The 26840-nt window shown below is 38.8% G+C and overlaps 1 protein-coding gene across 2 annotated transcripts in view; it reads left to right on the top strand.

The window, feature by feature from the left end:
• The window catches only part of AOAH (acyloxyacyl hydrolase), a 225359-nt gene that overhangs the window by 64211 nt on the left and 134308 nt on the right, over nt 1-26840 (top strand). For both annotated transcript variants that reach the window (XM_079151170.1, XM_079151171.1), the window contains exon 4: nt 3383-3482. In XM_079151170.1, coding sequence (XP_079007296.1) covers nt 3383-3482 — 100 coding nt within the window. The remainder of the gene's footprint in view (nt 1-3382; nt 3483-26840) is intronic.

Genomic DNA, 26840 nt, shown 5'->3' with positions numbered 1-26840 from the left:
ATGAGTTCTAAGAGTTTTCTGGTGGAATTTCCAGGTTCCTCTAAATATATAATCATGTCATCAGCAAACAGGGATAGTTTGAGTTCTTCTTTTCCAATTCGTATCCCTTTAATTTCTTTGGTTTGTCTAATTGCTCTGGCCAGAGTCTCAAGAACGATGTTGAATAGAAGTGGTGAAAGAGGGCATCCCTGCCTTGTTCCAGTTTTTAGGGGGACTGCTTTCAGTTTTTCACCATTTAGAATGATATTAGCCATGGGCTTAGCATAAATGGCCTTTACAATGTTAAGGAATGGTCCCACTATCCCTATTTTTTCTAGTGTTTTGAGCATGAAGGGGTGCTGTATTTTATCAAATGCTTTTTCTGCATCTATTGAAATAATCATGTGATTCTTGACTTTAAGTCTATTAATATGGTGAATTACGTTTATTGATTTCCTGATGTTGAACCAACCTTGCATCCCTGGGATGAAACCCACTTGATCATGGTACACTATCTTTTTAATATGTTTTTGTATGCGATTTGCTAAAATTTTGTTGAGAATTTTTGCGTCGATGTTCATTAAGGATATTGGTCTGAAATTTTCTTTCCTTGATGAGTCTCTGTCTGGTTTAGGTATCAGTGTGATATTGGCTTCATAGAATGAGTTTGGGAGGGTTCCCTCCTCTTCTATTTTATGGAATACTTTGAGAAGTATTGGAATAAGCTCTTCTTTAAAGGTTTTGTAGAACTCGGCTGAGAACCCATCTGGTCCCGGACTTTTCTTTGTTGGTAGGCTTTTGATGACTTCTTCTATTTCAGTACTTGAAATTGGTCTATTTAAATCCCAATGAAGTACCTTACAGAAATAGAGCAAGCAATTATGAAATTCATCTGGAAGAATAAGAAACCCAGAATAGCTAAAGCAATCCTTAGCAGGAAGAGTGAAACAGGGGGTATTGCAATACCAGATCTTCAACTCTACTACAAAGCAATAGTAACAAAAACGGCATGGTATTGGTACCAAAATAGAAAGGTAGATCAATGGTACAGAATAGAGGACACGGACACAAACCCAAATAAATACAATTTTCTCATACTAGACAAAGGTGCCAAAAATATGCAATGGAGAAAAGATAGCCTCTTCAACAAATGGTGCTGGGAGAATTGGAAATCCATATGCAACAGAATGAAACTAAACCCATATCTCTCACCATGCACGAAACTAAACTCAAAATGGATTAAGGACCTCAGAATCAGACCAGAGACCCTGCAGATTATAGAAGAAAAAGTAGGTCCAGATCTTCACCTTGTTGGTCTAGGATCAGACTTCCTTAACAGGACTCCCATAGCACAAGAAATAAAAGCTAGAATCAACCACTGGGATAGATTCAAACTAAAAAGCTTTCTGTCAGCAAAGGAAACTATCAGCAATGTGAAGAAAGAGCCTACAGAGTGGGAGAATATCTTTGCCAATCATACTTCAGATAGAGCACTAATCTCCAGAATCTATAAAGAACTCAAAAAACTCTACTCCAAGAATTCAAATAATCCAGTCGACAAATGGGCTAAGGAAATGAATAGACACTTCACAGAAGAAGATCTACAAGCAATCAACAAACATATGGAAAAATGTTCAACATCTCTAGTAATAAGAGAAATGCAAATCAAAACCACCCTAAGATTCCATCTCACCCCAATTAGAATGGCGATTATCAAGAATACGAGCAACAACAGGTGTTGGCGAGGATGTGGGGAGAAAGGTACACTCATACATTGCTGGTGGGACTGCAAATTAGTGCAGCCACTCTGGAAAGCAGTGTGGAGATTCCTTTGAAAACTTGGAATGGACCCTCCATTTGACGCAGCTATCCCACTCCTTGGCCTATACCCAAAGGACTTAAAATCAGCATACTACAGAGATACAGCCACATCAATGTTCATAGCTGCTCAATTCACAATAGCCAGACTGTGGAACCAACCTAGATGCCCTTCAATTGATGAGTGGATAAAGAAACTGTGGTATATATATACAATGGAATATTACTCAGCCATAAAGAATGATAAAATTATGGCATTTGCAGGCAAATGGATGGAATTGGAGAATATCATGCTAAGTGAGATAAGCCAATCTCAAAAAGCCAAAGGACGAATGATATCGCTAATAAGTGGAGGATGACACATAATGGGGGGGAGGGAAGGGTTAGTGTTAGGGTTAGAGTTAGGGTTAGGGAGGGGGGCAAGTATGGAGGAAGGAAGTACTGTATAGAGGGAAAAGAGGGGTGGGAGGGGTGGGGGGAAGGGAAAAAATAACAGAATGAATCAAACAACATTACTCTATGTAAATTTATGATTACACAAATGGTATGCCTTTACGCCATGTACAAACAGAGAAACAACATGTATCCCATTTGTTTACAATAAAAAAGAAAAAAAGAAAAAAAAAATAACTTACATTTGGGCCCTGGCTAAGTGTTCCCATGCTAACCATCGGTTCTCAAGGGCTGGCCCACATGTGACCATGACTGCCTGCAGTTGCAAGAAACAGAAACAGAAACAACTTGACCTTGGGTTCTTTTTTTCCATTTGACCTTTATAGTTATACATAGTGGTTCGGTTCATCCCGACAAACTCATACCTGCATGGAATTTGATTTCAGTACATGGCCCCTCTTTTCCTTCCCTCCTTCCTTCCTGTCCTCTCTCCCCTCCCCTGTTCTCCTTCCTCTGCTCTACTAGACTTCCTTTCACTCATCTATTTATTTGTATTTGGTTCTTTGACCTTGGTTTTGAAGAAGGAAGAAGAGGAGGCTCAGGGAGAGAGAAAAAAAGATGGCAGTTATAGTAATAGTCACAGAGGTCATCTCTGTAATGGTTCGGTAGGGAGAGATGTAAGGAAAGAAACAATCTATTTTATATTTTCTTTGATAAGAAGAAGAAGTACTTTAACTTTAAAGGAAAAGAGATGATTTGAATTATACCTATGAAAATAATTTTAGGTGCTTAAGACTATATCATAAGTGATTTTTTGCTATAAGGCCCAGCAAATTTCAAAATATTGTTCTCATCAAATTACAACCATGACCATTTTTCCTTTCTAATTCTATGTGTTGTTTCATCTAAAAAGAATCTCTATGCTTGTGAGAGAGGCTGACTCCTCCACTCGGGGCTGTGCATGCCCTCCCTGCCCCCAAGACCTTATTCTAGATGGAAGTAGAGAACAATGACTGGAAATTCTTATGATCCAGAAGCTACCCTGCATGGGCTCTCAAAGGCAGGCTGCCCCAAGTGGAGGGTATTAGAAGCCATTCTGGGGACTTACCTTTCTCTGAAATAGCTTCTGTTTCCTAGTCTCTCCTTCCTGAGAGACATTAATAGCCTTTGCTTTTGCCCCATTTCCCTCTAGGCTTGAGGCAGGTATGAATGCTGATGTGGCGTGTCACACTCTTGAATTTTGTAAGCAGAAGACTGGCCAACCACGGTGCCATCTCTATCCACTTCCCAAGGTATGTGGGCTCCATTCTGAACGTTGTTTACAGTAACATGAAGGGACTTTGGAAATGTCATCAAGGTTGTTCAACTTCACTTGCTCCAAGATTTGGGGACAGGAGCGTAAGATGACATTTTCAATTACTCCATGTGAAATAATATTCACTAGTTTCTACCTAGACCCCTCCTTTCATGCTCCAAAGGATGTGTTTGCTGTCTAGCTATTGTGGACAGTAATATTGAGCTGGGCTGGCAGTAGGCAGGAAAGTTAATCAATCCAGGAAAATAAGTTTAAATCTACTTCTCTACCACTTAAAAACCAAGCAAGTCACTCTTTTCTTTGTTGTTGTTCTAATTGGTTATACATGACAGTAGAATGCATTTTGACACATTGTACACAAATGGAGCACAACTTTTCATTCCTCTGGCTCTACTCCACCATGCAGAGTCACACTGATCCTGCAATCATATGTGTACATAAGGTAATGATGTCTGTCTCCTTCCACCATCCTTCCCACCCCTCCTCTACCAACCCGCTCCCTACCTCTCACTCCCCACTGCACAATACAAAGTTCCTCCATTCTTCCCTAGCCTCCAACCCCATTAGGGATCAGCATCTGCATCAGAGAAAGCATTCAGTTTTTGGTTTTATTTCACTTAGTATATATTTCCAGCTCCATCCATTTACTGCGACAAACGCCGTAATTTCATTCTTCTTTAAGGTTAAGTAATATTCCATTGTGTATACAAACCACATTTTCTTTATCCAGTCATCTGTTGAGGGGCACCTAGGTTGGATCCATAGTTTAGCTATTGTGAATTGAGCTGCTATAAACATTAATGTGGCTGCATCACTGTAGTATGCTGATTTTAAGTCCTTTGGGTATAAACTGAGGAAGTCACTCTTAAAGAATGACCAGCTCATCCCAGGTTGCCTAGGACTTTCGTAGTTCCACATCCTGGGAAAACTTGCACAGTTGGTCACCCGAGTCTGAACTTTATTGTCCTTACCCATAAAATGTGTAAAATAAAATACCTCCCTCATAGATTTATCATTGAGAAATAAGTGAGCTAGAACATAAAGTACTTAGCACACTGCCTGCTATATAAAAAGGTGTTAATAAAAATGATAGCTAATAGGATTATTATAAATATCATTATTATTCAGGGACAGCTGTTCAGAACACCCTGCGTGCATTATATCATTTTGAGCAACTTTTAATTGGATTGCAGTCAGAATCAAGGCTGTAAATGTTGACACAATTCCCTCCCCGCACTCCAGATGAAAGTATAATACGAAATCCTATTAGACCACACAATATTGATTTTCACAAACTTCCTATAAGAAAAATTTCTATATTTCTTTTTCCCAGCACTGTGATTTCTGTTTCTATTTTAATTATAATTTTCTTTTTAGTCACGTTGAAATGAAGTCAATTCTAATACTTTGCAGTCTAACCAATGCACATGATTTTACTGACTGACAGTGTTAAATATCATAAGCCTATCTCCCTAAGCAGGAAGAAAGGATTCAAATGCCTGGAGTATGTGTGTATTTCATGCTTCCTTAATCACTGACTACCAATTAAATTTCCCCTAATTCTACCTGAGAAACTGTGGACTCTACTGGTTTCTAAAAGAGTTAGTTAATTTTAATTTTTTTTTAGAATTAAAAAAAAACATTTTATGTGTTCAGTGGCATGTGAATATTGTATTCTAGTAATCACTGTTTGATATCACAAGGAGGAAGTGTTTCTTTGTGTAGGAAGGCCAGTGATCTGGGTTTCGGTGATTTTCATAAATAGTGTCATGTTTTATACACATAATAACCCCAGCCATATACATACAAAATGCTCAACTTTAAACTCTCACAATTAAAATGCTATTCTTTACTTTTACTTTCTCTGGAGTTTATACCCCACATTTCATTTCCTGGACTTTACACTACAACCCCAACTTATGAATATTTCAACCATCCTCTTTGGCTGAGGGGGAGCTGAAGGATTTCACCTGGAAATGTGCAGCTTCTGAGCATCACTGCTGCTGGTGGGCCTGCACCTGCTCCCTCGACAACTCCCCTCACTTCCTCTGGGATTGCCTTGGACTTTCCCCCTCTCCTTAAATCTCCCTAGCCAGCCTCCATTTCTACAGATGATCCAGAAAAGAGGGACAGTCAGAGTGAACCTGGACAACTTCACTCTCCTCTGCCTCCATATTTCCTTCAATGGCAATACCTGGCACGTCCTGAGCACTCTGGGTGCCAGGTGCTGAGCAGAGGTTCACGCTTCATCTTCAGTCCCTCATACAACCCTGGGGTACATAAATCAGTATCACTCTGTTTTGCAAGTTGAGAAAATTGAGAGTTGAAGAGTTTATGCAACTTGATGGAAGTTACTCCCCTAGGAAAGAACTGGAACGGCATCCCTGTTGCTGTGCTTGGAGAATTTGGCTGGGGTCTTACCATTGAGTCAGTGTTTCTGAAACAACTCAGGGGTACCCCTTCAGGACAGTCAACTGAAATCCCCCCATCAGAAATGACCAATGTTCAAATGTTCATTATTCTCCTAATTTTTAAATAGATTACGTTGCATTCATGGTTGTTTTGAGTTTCTATGATAATGTTGCACTTATAATTTTATACCCTGCTTTTCCTCCTTAATCTTACATTTTGAGCATATATGTTTAAGTGGTATATAGTGAAGCTTTTTTGTTCCATTTCCACAGCATACAAATCACTTCTACAAAGCATTTATGAACTACCTACCCAATAAATGAACTACCTACCCAATAAATGTAGGTAAACATACAGTTACAGATGTAAATCATCTCCAACCCACCAGAATTCTTCCCAGTCAATAACCCAAAGTGGCTACTCTTCTGAAATATCACCATAGATTAGCTCATTTATATAAAATTCTATTCTCAAACTTCATGTGAGTAGGATTATACAATACAAATGGTTCCCAACTTAAGGTGGTTTGACTTAGGATTTTTCAACTTTACAATGGTGCAAAAGATATACACACTCAGCAGAAATCACATTTTTAATTTTCCATAACTCTTGATATAACCTTGTACCCTTTTCTGAGATGCTGGGCAGCAACTGGGAGCCACAGTTCCTAGTCAGCTACATGGTCATGAGGGGAAACATACTACAGGAATATATTCTGTAATGAGCTGCATTGCCAGTGTTTGGGGATATTGTGTTTTCACATCCCATCATGTCTACAAACACCCATCTGTGTGTACATGAGATGTTCAACACTTTATAATAAAATAGGCTTTGTGTTTGTTGATTTTGCCCAGCTGTAAGCTAGTGTAAGAGTTCTGAGCATGTTCAGGTAGGCTAGGCTAAGCTATGATGTTTGATAGGTTAGGTGCAGTAAATGCATTTACAAGCTCATCTCAACTGTCACCTTCTCCATAAAACAATTCCTAACTCTCCCAATAAAATGTTAAATCTCCTGTCAACCATTATCATAAAATGACTTTTTCAGTATTTGCAATGTGCAAATACTCTTCTAAATGCTTTCTATTTATTAATCCATTTAACCTCATGAAGTAGATATTGTTGTCTGTATTTTATAGATGAAGACAATGAAGTACAGAAATACAAAGGTTTTATGTAGATTTCCTTCTTTGGATGTAAGCACATGGGAAGAAAGAGGGAGATGAGGGGTGGGAAGAGAAAAAAAATCAGCAGGCCAGCATTACAAAGTCCATCTGGATGGTTTTGTGTTACCTACCTTTGAGGAATTATTTTTAACCACTCTTCCCCTCATTTGCACACAGAACACTGACTGATGCTGATATGTGCTCACTGCATGTGTACATACATATATGCATAAAAGTAGGATTCTAAAAGCATTCACAAATTGAAATTGAGTGCAACTCCTTTATGTATACCCTGTGGCTCTTTAAACCTGTCTTCTTGGGATCCTAGTGTCACAAGGTAAAAGCTCTGGTTGGTTCAGGAACATCCCGGAGTCTCCTTGACTCTATGCAGGAACTTCTTGGGTCTCCTAACCCTGAGATCCCCAGGTAGACCTTGAAACTTTGGACACATTCCCTTCCTAACAATGGATATGCTGGAGAGAATACTGTGTTTACCAGCATCGCAAAGGCACCCTCAAGACTGACTTCTTACACTCTGATCCACATTAAAGGAGATTTATATTTAGAACGTAGGTTCTGCATGGAGATAGGTTCTCCTCATTTCTCTGGGGTTTCCAACTCACTTAAACTGCTGGGAGGGAGAACAGCTGTCTTAGGAAAGCCACCAGACCGTGAAGCAGCTTTTCCCATGGTGAATTCAGTTTCTGCAGAACCCAGCTCTCTGGTGCTGAGTGTGTGGGAGCATATGTATATGCACAGAGACTTTGCATTTCCCTGGAATCCAAACTCCCTAGAAGCTAACATAAATGAGCTTGGGATGAGTGGGTTTGTACTCTTATTATGAGAAAGTGACATGTGACAAATTCATGTTCGACTGGGAAATAAACAAGTTGACCTCAGGAATTTACTTTTATTTTTTAAACGTCAGGTATCAAATAAAATATTTGGCATCTCTTTTAATACAAGGTCTCAGGTAGCAAGGCTTGAAGGGAAAAACATCACAGAGGAGAGGAAATTGAACATTTATAAAATTCTTTAATCACTAAGTTTCATTCTGTACAAGTGAGAGTCCCCTTGTGTTCATCGTGGTGTACTTAACCCTCTGAGCTCATAACATGCTTTCAGATGCTATCATAACATTGTCCCCAAATTCTGGTTTTCTTGATAAACTTTTAAAATTTTTGCAGTAATTTTTACATTTACATAAAAGTCACAAGGATACAGCAGAGTGCACCCTTTACCAAAGTTTAGTTTTTTTCATGTTAACATCTTCACATTACCTGCCAAAAACTTTAAAATCCAACACTTCTAATTTGTATCTATTACTAGCAACTGAACTCCAGACTTGATTAAGATGTCACCAGTTCATCCACCCATGTCCTCTTGCTGTTCTAGGACCTCCACACTGCATTTAGTTGTCATGTCTCCGTGGTGACCTGTGGTGGGTTTCAAGTTCTCAATCTTTCCTTGTTTTTCAAGACCACGGCAGTTTTGAGGAATACTGGATTAAGTATATTTGTGAACTCTTTATCAAGTTGGGACTTGTTTGATGTTTTTATCTTGATTAGATAACGGGTTTTTAGAAAGAACACCCCAGATGGGCAGTGCCCTTCTCATCACAGCCTGTTAAGGGAACACAATGCCATGTGACGTCACTGGTGAGGTCATACTTCATCCCTTGGTTAAGGTGGTGTTTGATGGGTTCCCCACTGTAAAGTCCCTATTTCCCCATTTTCTGCACTCCAGTCCCTAGAAGTAAGTCTCTAAGTCCAGCCCACATCCTGGGAGGCCAGGGAGAACCATGCCCTACCTCCTGGATATTATTTGGAATTCTATAAAGAAGTTGTGTCTCTTCTCTCCCTTTAGTTCTTTAGTGAATCATTTATTTATGTTAGCATGGACTCATACATGTATATTTTATGCTTTGAGTTATAATTAAATTTACATCATTTATTTTGTTGCTCCAACTTTTCCAGTTTTGCTACCACTGGGAGTCTTTTGGATAGGCTCTTGTGTCCCTCTGTCATGCCTCCATCTTTTATTTTTAAGCACTTCCTTCCTTTCTGGTACCAGCAGATGATCCAGGCTCATCTTGTTGTGTCATTGTTTGTTCCCCCAACCCTAGAATCAACCATTTCTCCATAGAACGATGGTTCTTTTTATTGGAGAATAGTTTTTAGAAACCAAGAGGTGGAATGGAGTAGTGCTCATTGCTATTGGGATGTCATTGCTCCCAGGACTTCTTAATGTAGAGCTAAGTAAAGTATGTATGTACACAACTCACATGTACACGTGAATCTTTAGTTGGCTTTGTGTCTCTTCATCTCATGTGTGTGTGTCTGTGTGTGTGTGTTTGTGTGTGTGTATGTGTGTGCACATGAGTTCATACTGATGTCCAATTTTAATTCAGTCCTACAGGGTCAAACTCTATTTTATAGATATTCACCACCAAACACATTTTACAGTTGAGAATTAGGGTCCTGATACAAGCCACATAACTGGTGAGTAGAAACCAAACTCAACCCAGGGCCTTGAACTTCAGACCTCTTCACATCAGCACCACCTGTGCTTAGTTTATAGAGCCTATTTGGAGTAGCCACTTCTCAGAGCTAATAGGAAGTAAAGGCAGCTTTGGTTTTAGAGTTTTGATGAAACTGACTGAAAAGCTTAATTTCCAAGAATCTTGCACAAGTATCCCAACTTTCTCAGAACCAATTAAACCAGGTATCCATTCATTCACTTAATCATGCCTTAAGGCACTTTTTTTTTTTTTTTTTTTTTTTTTGCATGTCTACCAAGTGCTAACCCACACTCAGGTTCCCCAAGTAAATGATCCCATTCCGAGTCTGTAGGAAGGATCGGACTCCCCTGTTGTATAAACAGGACTACTAATCTGTAGAGTACTGAAAAGTCTTCTCTCTCATAAGTCCCATAGTTTCTACAAAATAATTGTTTTTCTTTTTGCAGCCAGCAAATATTTATGTAGAATGAATTATGTAGAACAGTATTCCAGTGACTGTGGCAAGCAAAAGCAATGCAAATAGTGATTCTATGGGGGAGGCAGGCTTGTAAACAAATGATTGCAAAGAGACAAGTGTGCAAAGGGAGGCTCCAGGAGAAACAGGAATCGCAGGGGAAGAAGGCTGAGCTCTCCCAGGGAGAACAGTGGCGGCAGCGGTTACTAAGCCTTCCCATGTATCTTTCAGAGAATAAGAGCTGGCCCAGCACTCCAGCCTTGCCTCCTCAGCACTCTGCCCAGGCCCTTTGCCTAGACCCTTTCCAGCTATTGGTTTGGCCAGTACCTCCCCTTCTTACAGATCTCTATTGAAGGATCTCCACTTTGCCCAGGCCTTCTCTGACCAACTTGTCTGAAGAAGGTCTCCCTCCCTTCTCTCTCACAGCTCCTTGTGTCTTTCATAACATTTGAGGGCAGAGACCACATCTTTCTTGCTCACCTTCATTTCCTGGGTTGGGTACACAGTAGGGGCCTATTTGTTGAAAGAGAGCTCAGATGTGAAAGGCACTGCTGAATATGCTTGCTTTACCTCTGACCCTGGGAGATATATCTGGTCTCAATGGAATATACCAGAGTTCAGAATGTTTAGCTTATTTTATAGTGTGAAGCAGTTTTCAGTAAGTCTGAAAGCTATTGTCAACAAACCTGAAAATATTGTCCCTTCTGTGACTGGCCTTCTCTTTGTCATCTGGTAACCTCCCAGACACCCTAAAAGTCATAGCTCTACTTATTCTCTCATGCCATTCTTTTTTCCAACTATTCCTTGATTTCCACACCTTTCCTGATGGATTCATGAACTTGAATTCTATTACTAGATTTCTAGTCTCTCCTTTGAGGACATCAATTGTCTCCTAAATGTCAAATTCCTGACTATGAGGTTTTAAGGCTGGGACTATACCTGCCCAGCTGACTGTTCCTACTACCTGGTCTAGGGGCTAGCACACTAAAGATGACATATAAGTGTGCATTTAATAAATGGGCTTACATTTGAACCCAGTGTTACCCATAAAATAGGGATAGGAATGCCTTCATAATGCACCTAATCTTTTCATTCTTTCTCAAAACTTGTTTGTGTCTTGTTATGATTTGAATACGAGACGTGACCCCCAAAAGCTCATGGGTGAGACAATGCACAAATGTTCAAAGGTGAAATGATTAGATTATAAAAGCTGTAAATCCATCAATGGATTAATCCACTTGATAGATTAATAATTTGAATGGGCTATGAGTGGTAACTGTAGACAGGGCACAGCTTGAAGAAGTAGGTCATTGGGTGTATAGGGAATTATATCTTGTTGCTGGCTCTATGCTCGCATTCTCTCTCTCTCTCTCTCTCTCTCTCTCTCTCTCTCTCTCTAAATATATATATATATATATCTCTTCCTAACTGCTATAGCCTGGCAAATTTCCTCCACAGCACCCTTCTGCCATGAAGTTCTGCCTCATTTCAGGCACAGAGGAAAGGAGTAAGTCAATGAAGGACTGAACCTCTGAAACTCTGAGCCCAAAACAGACCTCTCCTCCTTTAAGTGGCTCCTGTCAAGTATGCTGTTCACAGCAAGAAAAAGCTGTATAACACCTGTCTGTACTCCTAGCACATCCCCTTCTTTATCTTTTTCACAGACTCAAACTGGGCCTAAAGATGTTTTGGTCCATTTATCTAGACTTAGACCTTCACTGTTTATCTTCTGGAAAACTCATCTCATCATAAGTATCCATTCTGTCCTTTGCAATCCTCCTTTCTGATCAAGGATGTACTTATTCCCCAGAAACAGATCTGCTAATCACCTCACCTGTTGAGGTAGCTCCTGGTGCACTAGATGCCCTGCACTTTAGTGAGAACTTTCTGGAAGCATATTCTCAGAGTCTCCCTAGATCCTGGGATTGAGTAGATGTTCAATAAATGATAATTAAAGAAATGAATCCGTGAATAAAAAGTAATATGGAATTGACAAGAGGATTGGGGTTTAGGATTGAAGTCTAGACTCCAGTCCAAAGGTGTTTCTATTTAAAACCAATGCTCTCTCTATAGTAACCAGCAATTGTTCTCTTTTGTTCTTAATAAAACGTCCCAGTTTCCATTTCTCTCTCTCTCTCTTCTGTGTGTGTGTGTGTGTGTGTGTGTGTGTGTGTGTGTGTGTGTGTGAATTTCTTTAACCCATGTCTGTTTTCTAGGACTCAAATCTCTGAAGTCTGTATTTGTCCTCTCAGCCCTGTAATTATGACTTGCCTTTATTGTGACAGGCACATAGAAAATCAAAATGAATAAGTGCTCTCAGGTTAGCAGAATCTTTATGTCAAAGAAAGGAAATTGCTTCCTCTGTCGTCATCATCTATTACATTGGAGCCTCCATAGTTTCTGCTATGCACAATTTTAGCAAAATAGTAGCTCAGAACCCAAACTAGACAGAAAAACAAAGCCTCTCTGTCCTATCTGATCCTCTGATCAACCTCTCCAGCTTGTGTGTGTCCTACCCCTGTTCTCCACCTTAACTAGGAAGAGTGTGTGAGCAGTGTTTCCTCAGACCTCCAGGCTCTGAAGAATACAAATTTTTAAATAAGAAATAAGCCATTTGTGTATTCCCCAGAGCTTTGGGCTAAGGAAATTTCCTTGTTGAATGATGACTGGTTTCAAGTATGACTTCGTAAGCCATTGGAAAATCAAATGTTGTTTCCAAAGAGACCATATACCCAAGAAAGAATAATCTACAGCTTTGGAACGTTATTTGAAACATTCATATTCTGGAAGAGTTAATGAAGTTTTCCAAATTGCCCCAGTTAATTAAACCCATGGCTGTGCCTGGAAGATGACCACAAACGGCACTAATCAAAAGGTCCTGAGAGAAACTGACAGGCATTTTAGGCAAAAAACAGTCATTCTTTTATTCTTGTAATATACATTTACTAAGCTATTATGGTATGATAGGGACACATAAGGGGTTGGAAAGTAAAAGGCAGTGACAACCATCATGAAATGGAACTAAGTACTTGGCGTACATATATCATCTAAAATCCTCCCCCAAAGTTGCAAGATTATTCCATTATCCTAATTTTACAGATGAGAAAAAAAAATTCAAGCAAATCGTTGGTTATGGAGCTGTTTAATTGACAATGTTTTTGTTAAAGTTCCTCTTTAAACATCTGAGGAAATTATGAACAATTAAACAAATGACAGAGGAATATAGTCATTTAGATATAGAAAATCAGCTTAAAATGGGACAGAATGTGGTGTCAAGAAATAAATCCTAATGCATTTGAGATTATCATTTTGTATTAAAATAGCATTTCAAATCAGTAGTAAAACACTGGATTATTCAAAATACATAGGACTAAAGGCTAAACATTTGGGGGAATTTTTAAGCTAGCTGTTTATTCTTTTTTATTTGTTCTAATTAGTTATATATGACAGAATGCACTTTGAAACATCATATGTAAATGGAGTATAATTTCTCATTCTTCTGGTTGTATATGATGTAGAATCATACTGGTCATGTAATCACATATGTACAAAGGGTAATAATACCTGATTCATTCTATTATCCTTCTGTTATGGTTTGGGTATGAGGTGTCCCCCAAAAGCTCACATGTGAGACAATGCAAGAAAGTTCAGAGGAGAAATGATTGAGTTGTAGGGGTTTCAACCAAAACAGTCGTTTAATCCCCTGATAGGGATTAACTGAGTGGTAACTGAAGTGGTAAGGTGTGGCTAGAGGAGGTGGGAATTGGGGCATGGCTTTGGGGTATATATTTGTATCTGGCCCATGGAGTCTCTCTTTCTGCTTCCTGATTACCATGTGAACTGCTTCTCTCTGCCACACACTGGGTGATGATGTTCAGCCTCACCTCAAGCCTCAAGGAATGGAGCCTACTGTCTGTGGATGGGGACCTCTAAAACTGTGAGCCCTCAAATAAACTTTTCCTTCTCTACAATCGTTCTGGTCAGGTTCTTTTAGTCACAGCAATGAAAAAAGCTGGCTAAAACACCTTCCTACCCTCATACCCTCTGCATAGCAAGATAAATCCCAAAATGAGTTAAAAATTGAATCAGAAAGAACATAAACATAAGAAAAGAAAAACCTAATTTTATAATTTGTGATCCAAAAATCACAAAGGTAGATATTAATACATCTGACTAGTGAAAACCTACCCTGCCCACAAAGCCAAAAGGCAAATGACAAACAGGGAAAATGTTCTTGTAAGATGCCACATGAAGAATTATTTTCTCTGAGTCAAAGAGCTCTCAAAATTGAAAATGGGAAAAAAACCAAGACCACAAACATAATTGGTTTATAGTAAAGGAAGATTAAAGGACCAAATATTTAGGGGTAAATGCTCACTTTTTCTCATAATTAAAAAAGCAAAAATGGAAAGTAGATATCTTCTACCTCTTACGTATTTTGTCTCCACAAGCCCCTTTGATGGCCATCAGACAATAAGTTGTCACAGAAACAGAGAGGCTTTAAATACCAGAGACCACTGTATTAAGTTAGTACCTGAATATTTGAACACTTAAAATGCTAACTGAACTGAAGACAGCATTAGAACACTTTGGATGTAGCATCTACTCTTCAGTCTTTTTCTCAAGCATTTTAAATGATCTTGCCAGAGAACTCAACCTGTATTCGTTGCTGTTGTTAAAGTTCATATTTGGAATCTTGGCAAATTTATCTACTTAGACTTGCAAAAAACTTACTTGGGGACCACTAAACTCATGGAGATGGCAAGACTCTTCAAAGGACAGCAATAATAATGCAAATCTTAAGTTACCCTTAACTTCTTTATTTTTTTCCTTTTTTTTCTTTTTCTTTTTATTAATTTTTAAAATTTGTTCTAACTAGTTGTACATGACAATAGAATGCATTTATACATTTTGATAGGTCATACATAAATGGAGTGTAATTTTTCATTTTTCTGATTATACATATTGTAGGATCACATCAATCAGGCAATCATACATGTACATGAGGTAATAACGTCTGTTTTACTCTACTATCATTCCTTCCCCCATACCCCTTCTCCTCCCTTCACTCCCTTCTACCTAATATAAAGGAACTCTATTCTTCCCTAACCACCCCCCATGGTGAATTAGCATCCCCATATCAGAGAAAACTGATAAGTAGAAGAAAGCAATTATTTCCAAAACAATTATTTCCAATAATTCCCAACAATTATTTCCATGTTTATATTATATTCAAGATACAAAAATGTTTTTTGCCTACCTTTGAGAAGTTCAGAAAAATGACAACTATCTCTCTCTTGAGAATGTGGTTAGTATTTTCCTTAGTTCAAGAAAATCTAATGACCTTAATGAATTTGAACAGTTCTAGAAGATACTTTGAACTTTAAAATTTTAATCACTCATCTTCCCAACATTCACTCTTGACCTTCCTCTTCACCTAATTAATAATCTACCTCAGATCTCAGCTTGGAAGTCATCTCTTCTATGTTTTCTCTGATGCCCCAAGTTATGCCAGGCCCTCCAGGATTCTCTGGTCTTCTCACTCCACTATTCTAGCACTTGTTACAATTATATTAAAAATCACAAAATTTTTATTTATTGTCCAACTCTTCCATTAGGGTGTAAATCCATGAGAGTACAGATAGCCTGGCTGTTTTTTTCTTCAAACTTAGTGCTGTTCTCTGCCTTTCCTCAAAGCCCAGCACAGTTCACTGCATGTATTCACTGCTGAATAACTATACAATGAATGAATAACATGGTAGGAAGAAATAAGAACAGTGCTCTCCCCCACCAACACACATGAAATCCATATCTAATACCCTGAACCTGTTAATATGTTACCTAACATGACAAAAGGACATTTGGGGGTGTGATTTAGTAAAGTATCTTTAGATGAAGAGATTATCTTGGACTATCCATGTGAGTTGGATATAATCACAAGAGTCCTCAAAATAGGCATACATTAGGATCAGAGTGAGAGAAGAAAATGTGACAATAAAGGCAGAGGTCCAGGTGACAAGGCGATCGTCTAGGAAATGTGCACAATCACTAAAATCTGGAAGAGATGAAGGAAAGCTTCTCCCCTGGAACCTTACACAAGACCCCCATCCTGCTGACACCTTAGTTTTAGCCCTATATTTCCAAACTCCAGAACTGCAAAGAATAAGTTTACATTTTCTTTAGCCACAAAGATGGTGGTTATTTGTTATAGCGATGATAGGAAATTAATACAAATAAATTCCTTTGCTATGTAACATTGGGCAAGATATATCTAACAACCCAAAAAATGGTAAAAAATTAAAATATCATGTTACAAAACAATTGACCCTAAAACAACCTCATGACTGAAACATACCCACTATCTGACTAACACAATTATTTGCCAGAAATAATTTGTCTAAAGAACAGGTCAAGATCCTGTACATAGGACTAGACCACGGAGTCCAGTACCGCAGAGATTATTTGTGAGGCCAGATCTTAGGGAAGAGGGAGTCAAGTGGAATAAAGGTAGTAGTTGTGAAGGCTTTGACAGTTTTCTTAAGAGCCCAGGGTCTTGGCTTCTCATCTGTAAAGTGGGGTTAAGAATTGCCACTCCCTTCTTTGATATTTTGACTATAATATTTGCTAATATCCTTTTTGTGATATTGAACTACAGTTTTATAAGATGCTACTATTGAGGTAAACTGGATAAAGGACACATGGGCATCCTCTATGCCATTTCCGCATATGAATTTATACTTATTTTGATAATCAAATACAATGTTTAAAGAAATATATTATGAATACCAAATAAAATATATTTCCTGGCCAAATATGAATTAAAAAAATTGTTACTCCCTTCTCTGTAGAGTTAGGATAAAGTTTAGAGAGATTGTTTGTCATGTTGGTCACCTGAAGCATAGAACTTCCATGGCAAAATGGTATGTGATGGTGGTGGTGGTGATAGTGGTAAAATCAGTGAATAATAATGTCAGAAAAAGGAGCATGGGCTGGGCACAGTAGCATATGACTGTAGTCCCAGCAACTCTGGAGACAGAGGCAGGAAAATTACAAGTTCAAGCCAGTCTTAGCAAGTTAGTGAGGCCCTAAGCAGCTTAGCAAGACCTGACTCAAAATAAGAACTGAAAAGGGTTGGGGCTATGGCTCAGTGGTTGAGTACCCCTGGGTTTGATTCCCAGTAGCAAAAAAAAAAAAAAAAAAAAAAAAAAAAATAAAATAAAATAAAATAAAAAGGAGTAGATTGGTTATAGGGCTATTTAAAATAAGATTTGAGCATGGGGGTAATAAGGATAGTAGATTGAAACAGACATTATTACCTTATGTACATATATGACTGCATGGCCAATGTGATCCTCCAATATGTACAACCAGAAAAATGAGAAATTATACTCCATTTATGTAAGATTTATCAAAATGTATAAATGCATTCTACTGTCATGTACAACAAATTAGAATGCATTGAAAAATTTTCTTAAAAACCCTAAAAAGATAAAATTCAAAGAGAAAAAAATAAATAAATAAAATAAGATTTTTAAAAAGATGTTGCCTGGAAAAAAGAAAATAGCATAACGTGATTAAATGTACTGATGATATTAATAGCTATATAGTGCAGAATTAGCCTAGAAAAGGAAAGAAGAAAATGCAGCTAAGGCTAAAATACATGTGAAGAAGAGAGATTCAGCCATAAAAGGGAACGCATATAAAAGGAGTGACTTTTTTTTTTCTTTTACTACTTTTTTTTTTCATTTTCAAAGATGAAAATGACATGAACTTGACTTCATTTTCTTCCTTTGACTTAAAGTCATAATGGGTCATTGGAGCTGGAAAATGTCAGAACATGAAAACCAAATTGGCTTTTGATACAGCTAAATCCTAGGTATTGAGAAACAGTCACTGTAAGATACAGTGGAACACAGATATAAAAATAGACCCACAAATTCCACCCGAAGGCCAGACAAGCCAATGTTTGATAGAAACTCACAAGCTGCAGAACTTCTTGCCTTTGTCTTTCTACTTAAATAGAAACCGTCTCTTTTGTTTTCTGATGGCATTTTCTGGTCTGCCTGACTGAGTCAGTTTGGACAGCTGTAACAGAGTATCAGAGACTAGGTGCCTTACACATTTGTTTCTCACAGTTCTGGAGGCTGGAAATACAAGTCAAGGTGTCAGCATTGTCAAGGACTGGTGAGGGCTCCCTTCTAGGTTGCAGACTGCCAACTTCTCGCTGTGTTCTCATGTAGAGAAGAGACGGCTGACTGGCTGGCTGGCTGGCTTCTCAGAGGAGCACAAATCCCAGCATGAGAGCTCTACCCTTGTGTCTTAATCACTTCCCAAAGGTTCCACCTCCAAATGCCATTGCACTGAGGTTAGGGCTTCAATATACAAATTTTGGGGGGGGGGGGGGACACAAACATTGAATTCTTTGCACTGTCTTATATCATTAATAATATGTCCAAACATCTCCTCTATGGGACAGTAAAGTGCTTGGAGATAGAATTTTTCAAATCTTGCACCATTTCTAAAATCAGCTTGTATCACCTAATTTGAAGGTAAGGATCAGCCTATCCTCATAAACTTAAAGATCCAGAATAAATGAGCAATCGTCCCCACCCTGATTCATACATGCTCTTTAATGATTAAAAAAGAAAGAAAGAAAAAAAACCCCACCCATCTCAAATCATCATTTCACTTCCCAGGGGCTTTCTCCTTTGTGGAAATCTGTCACTGCTGTCAAAAGCGTGAAGTGAACAGAAGGCAATTTCTGTACTTTTCAAATCTACTGCTGCTATAATTGATAGCAGAGAACTTGATCACTAAAAGTTGTTCACTGTAGAAACCCATGCCTAAAAACACTATTTTTCTTTTCTTCCTTAGCTCTAAATGTACCAGAATTCAATTCTTTAACATCAGAGAACCCAAGGACCAATAAGTGCATGAGTCTTGCCCACTTCACCAATACTCTTAAAATGTCAAGGGACATAATAATGAGTCCCTAAGATGTCCTGTACATGATGTACTGCGTTCATTTCATGCTCCCCCATCAGTCAATAGAGCTTAATGTACTTTGACTGAAACCTTCGGGTTTGGGAGAAATGCTCAATCTAAATAGTATTCATTCCCACAAAGTGGCCAAAAGACTTGACTATATTCATGTGTGTTGTGGCTCTCCCAGAGCAGGTTTAGTTCTCAGAGTTTACAAACATTTTTAACTTTAAAAAAAGAAAAAAGATTTCTTTTTTAGTGCACTTCTTAACATCTCCCAGACCACAGTTAAAAACCTGGATCAAGTGCAAACATGCCTGAATTGAATCTCACTGACTGTGCGACTTTACGCAAGGTTATTTATTCACTCTGAACCTCAGCTTACTTCATCTATAAAAGAGGGGTAATAGTAACTACTACTTAACACTTTCCACACTGTATTCTAATTTGTTTACTGTTGATTTCTCTACCTTGATTATAAAAATCTTTGCTGTCTCATTCACTGCTATGCCTCAACAAAGAGTACATTGAGCAACACTGAAAAGATGCTCAACAAGGACTTGGGAATGAATGTCATGCAAAGAAATGACTATTGGAAAGGACATGTATTTCTAATTTCATTACCAATCCTGTGCTTGCTACCACACCTGTGCCCAGGGCGCCTGACTCTCTGCTCAGGTGCTTGGCCTCTTGACTTCAGGACCACACCTCTCCCTGTCCGACCTTTTGCATGAAACCATTTTTACTCCCTGGCAGGTATACTTTCCATTCTCTAGGGCTCTGGTGAAACATCATAGGTCATATTTTCTTGTTTGGGTCAAAATGTCAAGTCTACTTTATTCTTGCAGTGTAGCAACAGTGGGAAATGTGCTGGGGTCTAATAACCTGAATATCAACTTGGCTCTGCTTGCAAAGAGGCTCTGGTTAAATTTCATAATCTCTCCAAGCTTTGGATTTCTCATCTTTGATGTGTGGAAAATAAAACTTTCTTCTCAGGGCAGTTTTCAAGATCATTGAAAAACAGCATGTATTTGTGTAGGTTGATGTTGTAATTATTGTAATTTTGCCAGTTGTATATTGGTAACATAACAACCATAAATAAAAACACTAATTATCGTGAATATTAATGCCAAGTTTGCTATATGGCAAGACATTATTCTACGAGTGTCCTGTTCAAATCTCACTACCATGCTATTCTCATCCCCATTACACAGATGAGAAAACCGAGGCTCAGAATGCTCAGGTAATTTGCCCCAAGTTCCACAGCTAATAAAAGATAAAGCCAGGACTCAAACTCACAAACAAGTACTCTGATCCAAATTCATTTTAAACGTCAAGTAATGGTGGAGACTGTGACCTAATGATCAATACAGTAGTTTAAGAGTTTCAACTGAAGATGGAAGTTTTGTCCACATTTGAACTTCTAGATTTGATTTTTCTCCTTTCCTTAAGCTGCCATTTTGGCTGATGCTTGGCAGAGAATGAACCCCACAAGGGCACCCTTTGCTCAAGAAAACAATAGCAGTACATGCTTAGCCCTTGCTCTTCCATCATCCAAACTACTCTTGAGTCAGAGTCAAGAACCATGGAGTGAGAGATGTTGAGGTTGTCTGTTGGGGCTACCACTCCATACTGGGGGAAATTTGTTGTCTCCTTGTTCTGAAGGCTATAATCCAAGATCAAAGCATCAACAGAGTGAGCCTCCAGGACTCCCTGAGAGGGCAGGTGCTCTGTGCCTCTCTGCTCTGGTAGTCTGCTGGCAATCTTTGGTGTTCCTTTTAGGTGGCATGTCCCTGTATCTTCACATCATCTTCCTCTGATATATGTCTTTTTCTCTTCATATGTCCTACTTATGAGAACATCAGTCACAGAGAAAATTAGGACCCATTCTACTCCAGTATGAGGACCTCATCTCAACCAATTATCTCTACAATGACTCTATTTCTAAATAAGATGACATTTTAGGATACAGAGGGTTTAGGACTTCAACATTTGAGTTTGGGTAGGACACACTTCAACCTATAATATCAGTCTGTAGTCAGTAAGCGTCTCCTCTTGTCTGAAGATTTTGGTCTGTCTCTTGTTTGGATGGATGCTTGAATCCTTCTAGACAAAAGTGTTTGAGCATGCTTCCATGGCTACATGCTACTGATAAAGGGCAAAGGATCTTCTTTCTCTTTCATAGACTGCTGGGACCTTTGGGCATGTTCCCAGCTCTTGACTTGACTGGAAGACATTCAATCTACATATGGTTCTTTAGACCATAAAGCCCAAGGCTGAGGGCATAAACCTGTGTGATACTTTCTCAGTGATCCACACATAAGGATGTGAAGTAAGTAGACTCTAAAGAGGATTTTAAGATGGAATAAGGAAACATGATAATCAAATGAAGAAAATAATGAGATTATGAAAAGATTTGACATTAACAAATGGCAGGATCACATGGAAGCTTCCAGAACCAAGTACCTCATTATTGGTGGAAAAACTGCTTATGCCTCAGATCATTGCTTTAGCTGGGTCAGAAACATCATTCTACCTTCCAGGCACCAAGCTCACAGTCCATTCTCAAACTTTCTCTCCAACAACTCATTAGAATTACGCTCTCCTCTCTGAAATTTTTATTTTTTATACCATGAAATAATAGTCCTCATACCTTATAAATGAAGACAAACATCAAGTTGCCAATATTAAAAGATTACCAAGGAAAGATAACAATTATTTTTATTTTTTCTTGCAAAGCACTCATCACTAAGACAAGCAAACCAAGTAATTTTTCCAAATGTTTTTGAGTTTTTACATTCATTTCCTTCTGGGGGAAAAAATGAGGAGGATTTTATCTATATTTTCTGTTTTATGTTGGTAATAATGCATTTTGAATTAGTAACTGTGGGAGGAAACAGTACTTTGATCTTTCTTCAATTTTAATTTTCTTAACTTGTATTTGTCACTAAGCCAGGCACACCCTGGCTCAAAAGCTCTTAATAATAGCAAACAGCTACCTTTGAAATAAAGACGACTCTTTTATCATGGCGCCCCAACTGTCCACTCTCTGACCATCATCCACTTGTTCAGGCTTCTCTTTGTGAAGCCAGAATGTCTGGATTATTCATCACACTGTGGCCCAAAGGTTGCATCTCCAGATTCTTATGCTGTCCCCTCTGCCTAGAATGTTCTTCCCCTTTCCATTCACTTCTGCCTCTGGAAGCCCAGCACAAGGATTGCTTTCTCCTGGAGCCTTCTCAGCTCTCCCTTTTTTCTGGTAGAGCCTTCCTTTCCTGTTTCCTTTACTTTCCTCATTGTGATATACTCCGCATGTGCCTGTCTTGTTCCTCCACGGTATCCATGAGAATAGTACTACTCCTTATTTTGGTACTGGTCATGCTGCCCTGGAAGTAGAAAGATTGACAGGATGAGGAAATGTTTGAAAACAAGAGCCTTTTCCTGGTCTCCATTTAGTCATCTTCATTTTAATAATCTGTGAATTCAGGTTTGCAGGTCCTGGTCTCCCTAACCTGGGCATTGTACCACTGAGACCCTAAAATGACAGCACTGAGTACCTGCTCCTAGGAGCTTCAGAGACAGGGAGGATATAAGATATCAGTGTTGCAGCTGGAAAATTATTCAGCGGGGTGCCTCCTGTGGGTGCCTCTGAATCCAGGATCTGCCCTCAGTTTCAAAGTCCAGAAACTCCATTTTTGTTACTGAGATTACAATAGAAGAGGGAGAAAGTGCATAGCCTTTGATGACTGAAAGCTCTGGGCTTCACTCCTGACCAGACTTGCCACTAGCTGAATGATCTTAAGTGAGCTGCCCAGCATCTGAGTGCAGGCTGCTCTAAAACAGGAAGGATGTGCAATTTCTGGGGCTGATGAGAGGTGAGCAAAAGCCCAGCTTAAGCTGCAGGACCTCTAAGAAGCTTTCCCAAGCCCCCAACATGAGGTAAATAGTCATCCCAGCACCTGCCCACTGCTATTCTACACCTGGAATCTGATCACTGATTTCCTCACCCAGCCTCCCCCACTTCAAGGCCATGAGCTTCTTGAGGGTCCTTGTCTAAGCTACTGCCACAGCTTCAAGTCAGCCAGGCAGGAGCCCTTTCTAGCTTTAAGTGATGAGCAGGAGTGGGGCCAAGGGTGGCCCTGGTGCTTCCCTACACTGCCTACTTCATTGCTAGATAAAGTCAACTGCCACTTTCTCAATCTTACATAGAAACCACTGCAAGAGAAGTTTATTACTATTGCCTTCCAGAATACCAGGGACAGCCTCTGCTGAGGGCCAGTGGTAAGTGCCACAGTTGTCTGGCTGCAGCAGACTCTGGGTCTGAGACTTCCTCTACATCTCTGCACCATGGAGACGTGCACCCCACATCCCTCTATGTGCATCTCCAGTCTTAGGAATGCTAACAGGACCCTTCCCCTGAGGTAGGACAGAAAAGAAATAAAGGATGGGTCGGAAGGGGACAAAAGGAAGAAAAAGCATTGATCTGAAAGCATTCTGCTGAAGTTCCTCTTCTTTTCTTCCCAGGCCTGTTTCTCAGATCCTTAAGAAAACTGTAAATCTTAAATTCTGCTGTAAATTTGCTCTGGTAGGAGAGTCACCCCGTACACTGTTAATTAGCCCATGCAATGTGCTAACACATATATTTTTAGAATAGATAAGCAAAGGGAAATATGATAGCTTAAGAAAACTATAACATGGGAGGTTGGATGCCAGCGCTGAGCCCACCCGCCTCCCATACCAAAGTCTGACACTGTCACTGAGGGACACCCCCCACCTCCGACAGACTGGCACTGAGCACTGAGCCCCCAGCCTGCACCCACACCAAGGAAGGAGGCCGGTAGCTAAGCCTGCCTGCTTGCTCCCTTACTGCTGAGGGATGCTGCACCTGCCTGCGTGCTGACTCAGCGCACCCTCACTGGGGCTCCCCAGCTTCTTTGGAGGCTGGTGCAGGCATTTTGAATTATTCCTGAGGGTGTGGCCATCATCATTGGAAGGGTGGCTCCCTTCCTCAGACACCTACAGGAGGCTGGAGGCCCTTTGACAGGTATGTCTATTTACTCACTTACATCCTACACCCTTTCCCATCCTCTTGTTCACAACTAGAAATACTGTAAGTAGTAATCGAACTGATCCTGTTTATTTTAATAATGTTAAAGTCTTTATAGGGGCTATGTGGTTCAGGGCTGCATTTTCTCTGTATTGGGTACGACTGGTATTGATCTCCCCTTCAAAGGAGAGGTAGTGGAAAACTGCAGGTTCATAATAAGCCTGCAGTCGGGGGAACTTCGGTACCTCTGATCTTCACTGCTAGAGGGGAATATATAGAAACAATATGCAAAAACAGGGGAAGAAAGTGACCCTAACAAACCAAGATGCTATTGTGATAGAATCCAATGACAGCACGGCAGTAGAAATGATGGGAAAAGAGTTTATAATCTGCATAATTAAAATGTTCTGTGAAGTAAAAGACAAGATAAGAGAGCAAATGCAGGCAATGCATGACCAGTTAAAAGAGCAAATGCAGGAAGCAAAAGAAAACTTCAATAAAGAGATAGATTCTGAAAAAAAAAAAATGGAAATACTTGAAATGAAAGAAATGATAAACCAAATTAAAAACTCAATAGAAAGCATCACCAACAGAATAGACCTCATGGATGATAGACTGTCAGACATCGAAGACAAAATATTTAATCCTGAAAATAAAGTTGAACAAACTGAGAAGATGTTAAGAAGTCATGAATGGAACCTCCAAGAATTATGGGATATCATGAAAAGACTGAATTTAAGAATTATTGGAGTTGAGAAGGCACAGAGATACAAACCAAAGGCATGAACAACCTGTTCAATGAAATGATATCAGAAAATTTCCCAAACCTGAAAAATGAACTGGAAAATCAAATACAAGAGGCTTACAGAACACCAGGTACACAAAATTACAACAGATCCAAGACACATTATAATGAAATACCTCTCATACAAAATAAAGATAGGACTTTAAAGGCTGCAAGATAAAAGCATCAGATTACATATAAGGGGAAACCAATATGGATATCAGCAGATTTCTCAGCCCAGACTCTAAAAGCAAGAAAGGCCTGGAACGATATATTTCAAGCTCTGAAAAAACACGGATGCCAACCAAGAATCCTACACCCAGCAAAACTAACCTTCAGATTTGACAATGAAATAAAATCTTTCCATGATAAACAAAAGTTAAAAGAATTTACAAATAGAAATCCTGCCCTGTAGAACATTCTCAGCAAAATATTTTGTGAGGAGGAAGTGAAAAACAACAAAACAAGTCAGCAATGGGAGGAACTACCCTAAAGGAAAAGCCAATCAAAGGACAAATAAAAAACCAAAAATAAGCCAAAATGACCAGGAATACAAATCATATCTCAATAATAACCCTGAATGTCAATGGCCTAAACTCAATAATAAAAAGATGAAGACTGACAGATTGAATTAAAAAGAAAGACCCAAAAATATGCTGCCTTCAAGAGACTCATCTCATAGAAAAAGATATCCACAGACTAAAGGTGAAAGGATGGGGAAAAACATACCATGCACATTGACCCAGTAAAAAGCAGGAGTCTCCATCCTCATATCAGATAAAGTGGACTTCAACCCTAAGTCAGAAGGGATAAAGAAGGACATTGCATACTGCTTAAGGGAAGCATAAAACATCAAGATATAACAATTTTAAATATTTATGTCCCAAACAAAGGAGCATCTATGTATATCAAACAAATCCTTCTCAATTTTAAGAATCAAATAGACCAAAACACATTAATAGTGGGGGACTTTAACACACTGCTTTCACCACTGGATAGATTCTCCAAACAAAAACTGAACAAAGAAACTATAGAACTAAATAATACAATCAATGATATAGACTTAATGGATATTTATAGAATATTTCATCCATCATTGAGCGAATATACTTTCTTCTCATCAGCTCACGGATCCTTCTCCAAAATAGACCATATGCTATGCCACAAAGAAGTCATTAGTAAATACCAAAAAAAAAAAAAAAAAATAGAGATACTACCCTGTATCCTATCAGACCATAATGGAATGCAACTAGAAATGAATGATAAAATAACAAACAAAAAATATTGATCCACCTGGAGACTAAATAATATGCTATTGAATGATGCAATGATAACAGAAGACATCAGGGAAGAAATAAATAAATTCTTAGAGGTAAATGAAAACAATGACATATCAAAATCTCTGGGACACTATGAAAGCAGTACTAAGAGGAAAGCTCATTGCATTGAGCTCATACATTAAAAAATAAAAAGTCAACAACTAAATGACCTAACATTACATCTCAAAGCCCTAGAAAAAGAAGACTAGATCAACACCAAAAATAGTAGAACACAGGAAATAATTAAAACCAGAGCTGAAATCAATGAAATTGAAACAAGAGAAACAATTCAAAAAACTGACAAAACAAAAAGTTGGTTCTTCGAAAAAGTCAACAAAATTGATAAACCCCAAGCCAAACTAACAAAGAGAAAGAGAGAGAAAACTCAAATTACTAGAATTTATGATGAAAAAGGAAAGATCACAACAGACACCATTAAAATATGTAACATAATTAGAAGCTACTTTGAAAATGTATACTCCAACAAAATAGAAAATATCGAAGACATTGACAAATTTTTAGAGACATATGATCCTCTCAAACTGAATCAGGAAGACGTACACAATCTAAACAGATCAATTTCAAGCACTGAAATAGAAGAAGCCATCAAAAGCATACCAACCAAGAAAAGCTCAGGACCAGATAGATTCTCA

The sequence above is a fragment of the Sciurus vulgaris genome (genome assembly GCF_902686455.1).
Source record: "Sciurus vulgaris genome assembly, chromosome: 8".
NCBI lineage: Eukaryota > Metazoa > Chordata > Mammalia > Rodentia > Sciuridae > Sciurus > Sciurus vulgaris.
The sequence above is the reverse complement of the archived record's forward strand: the minus strand, read 5'-3'. Positions and strand labels throughout refer to the sequence as shown.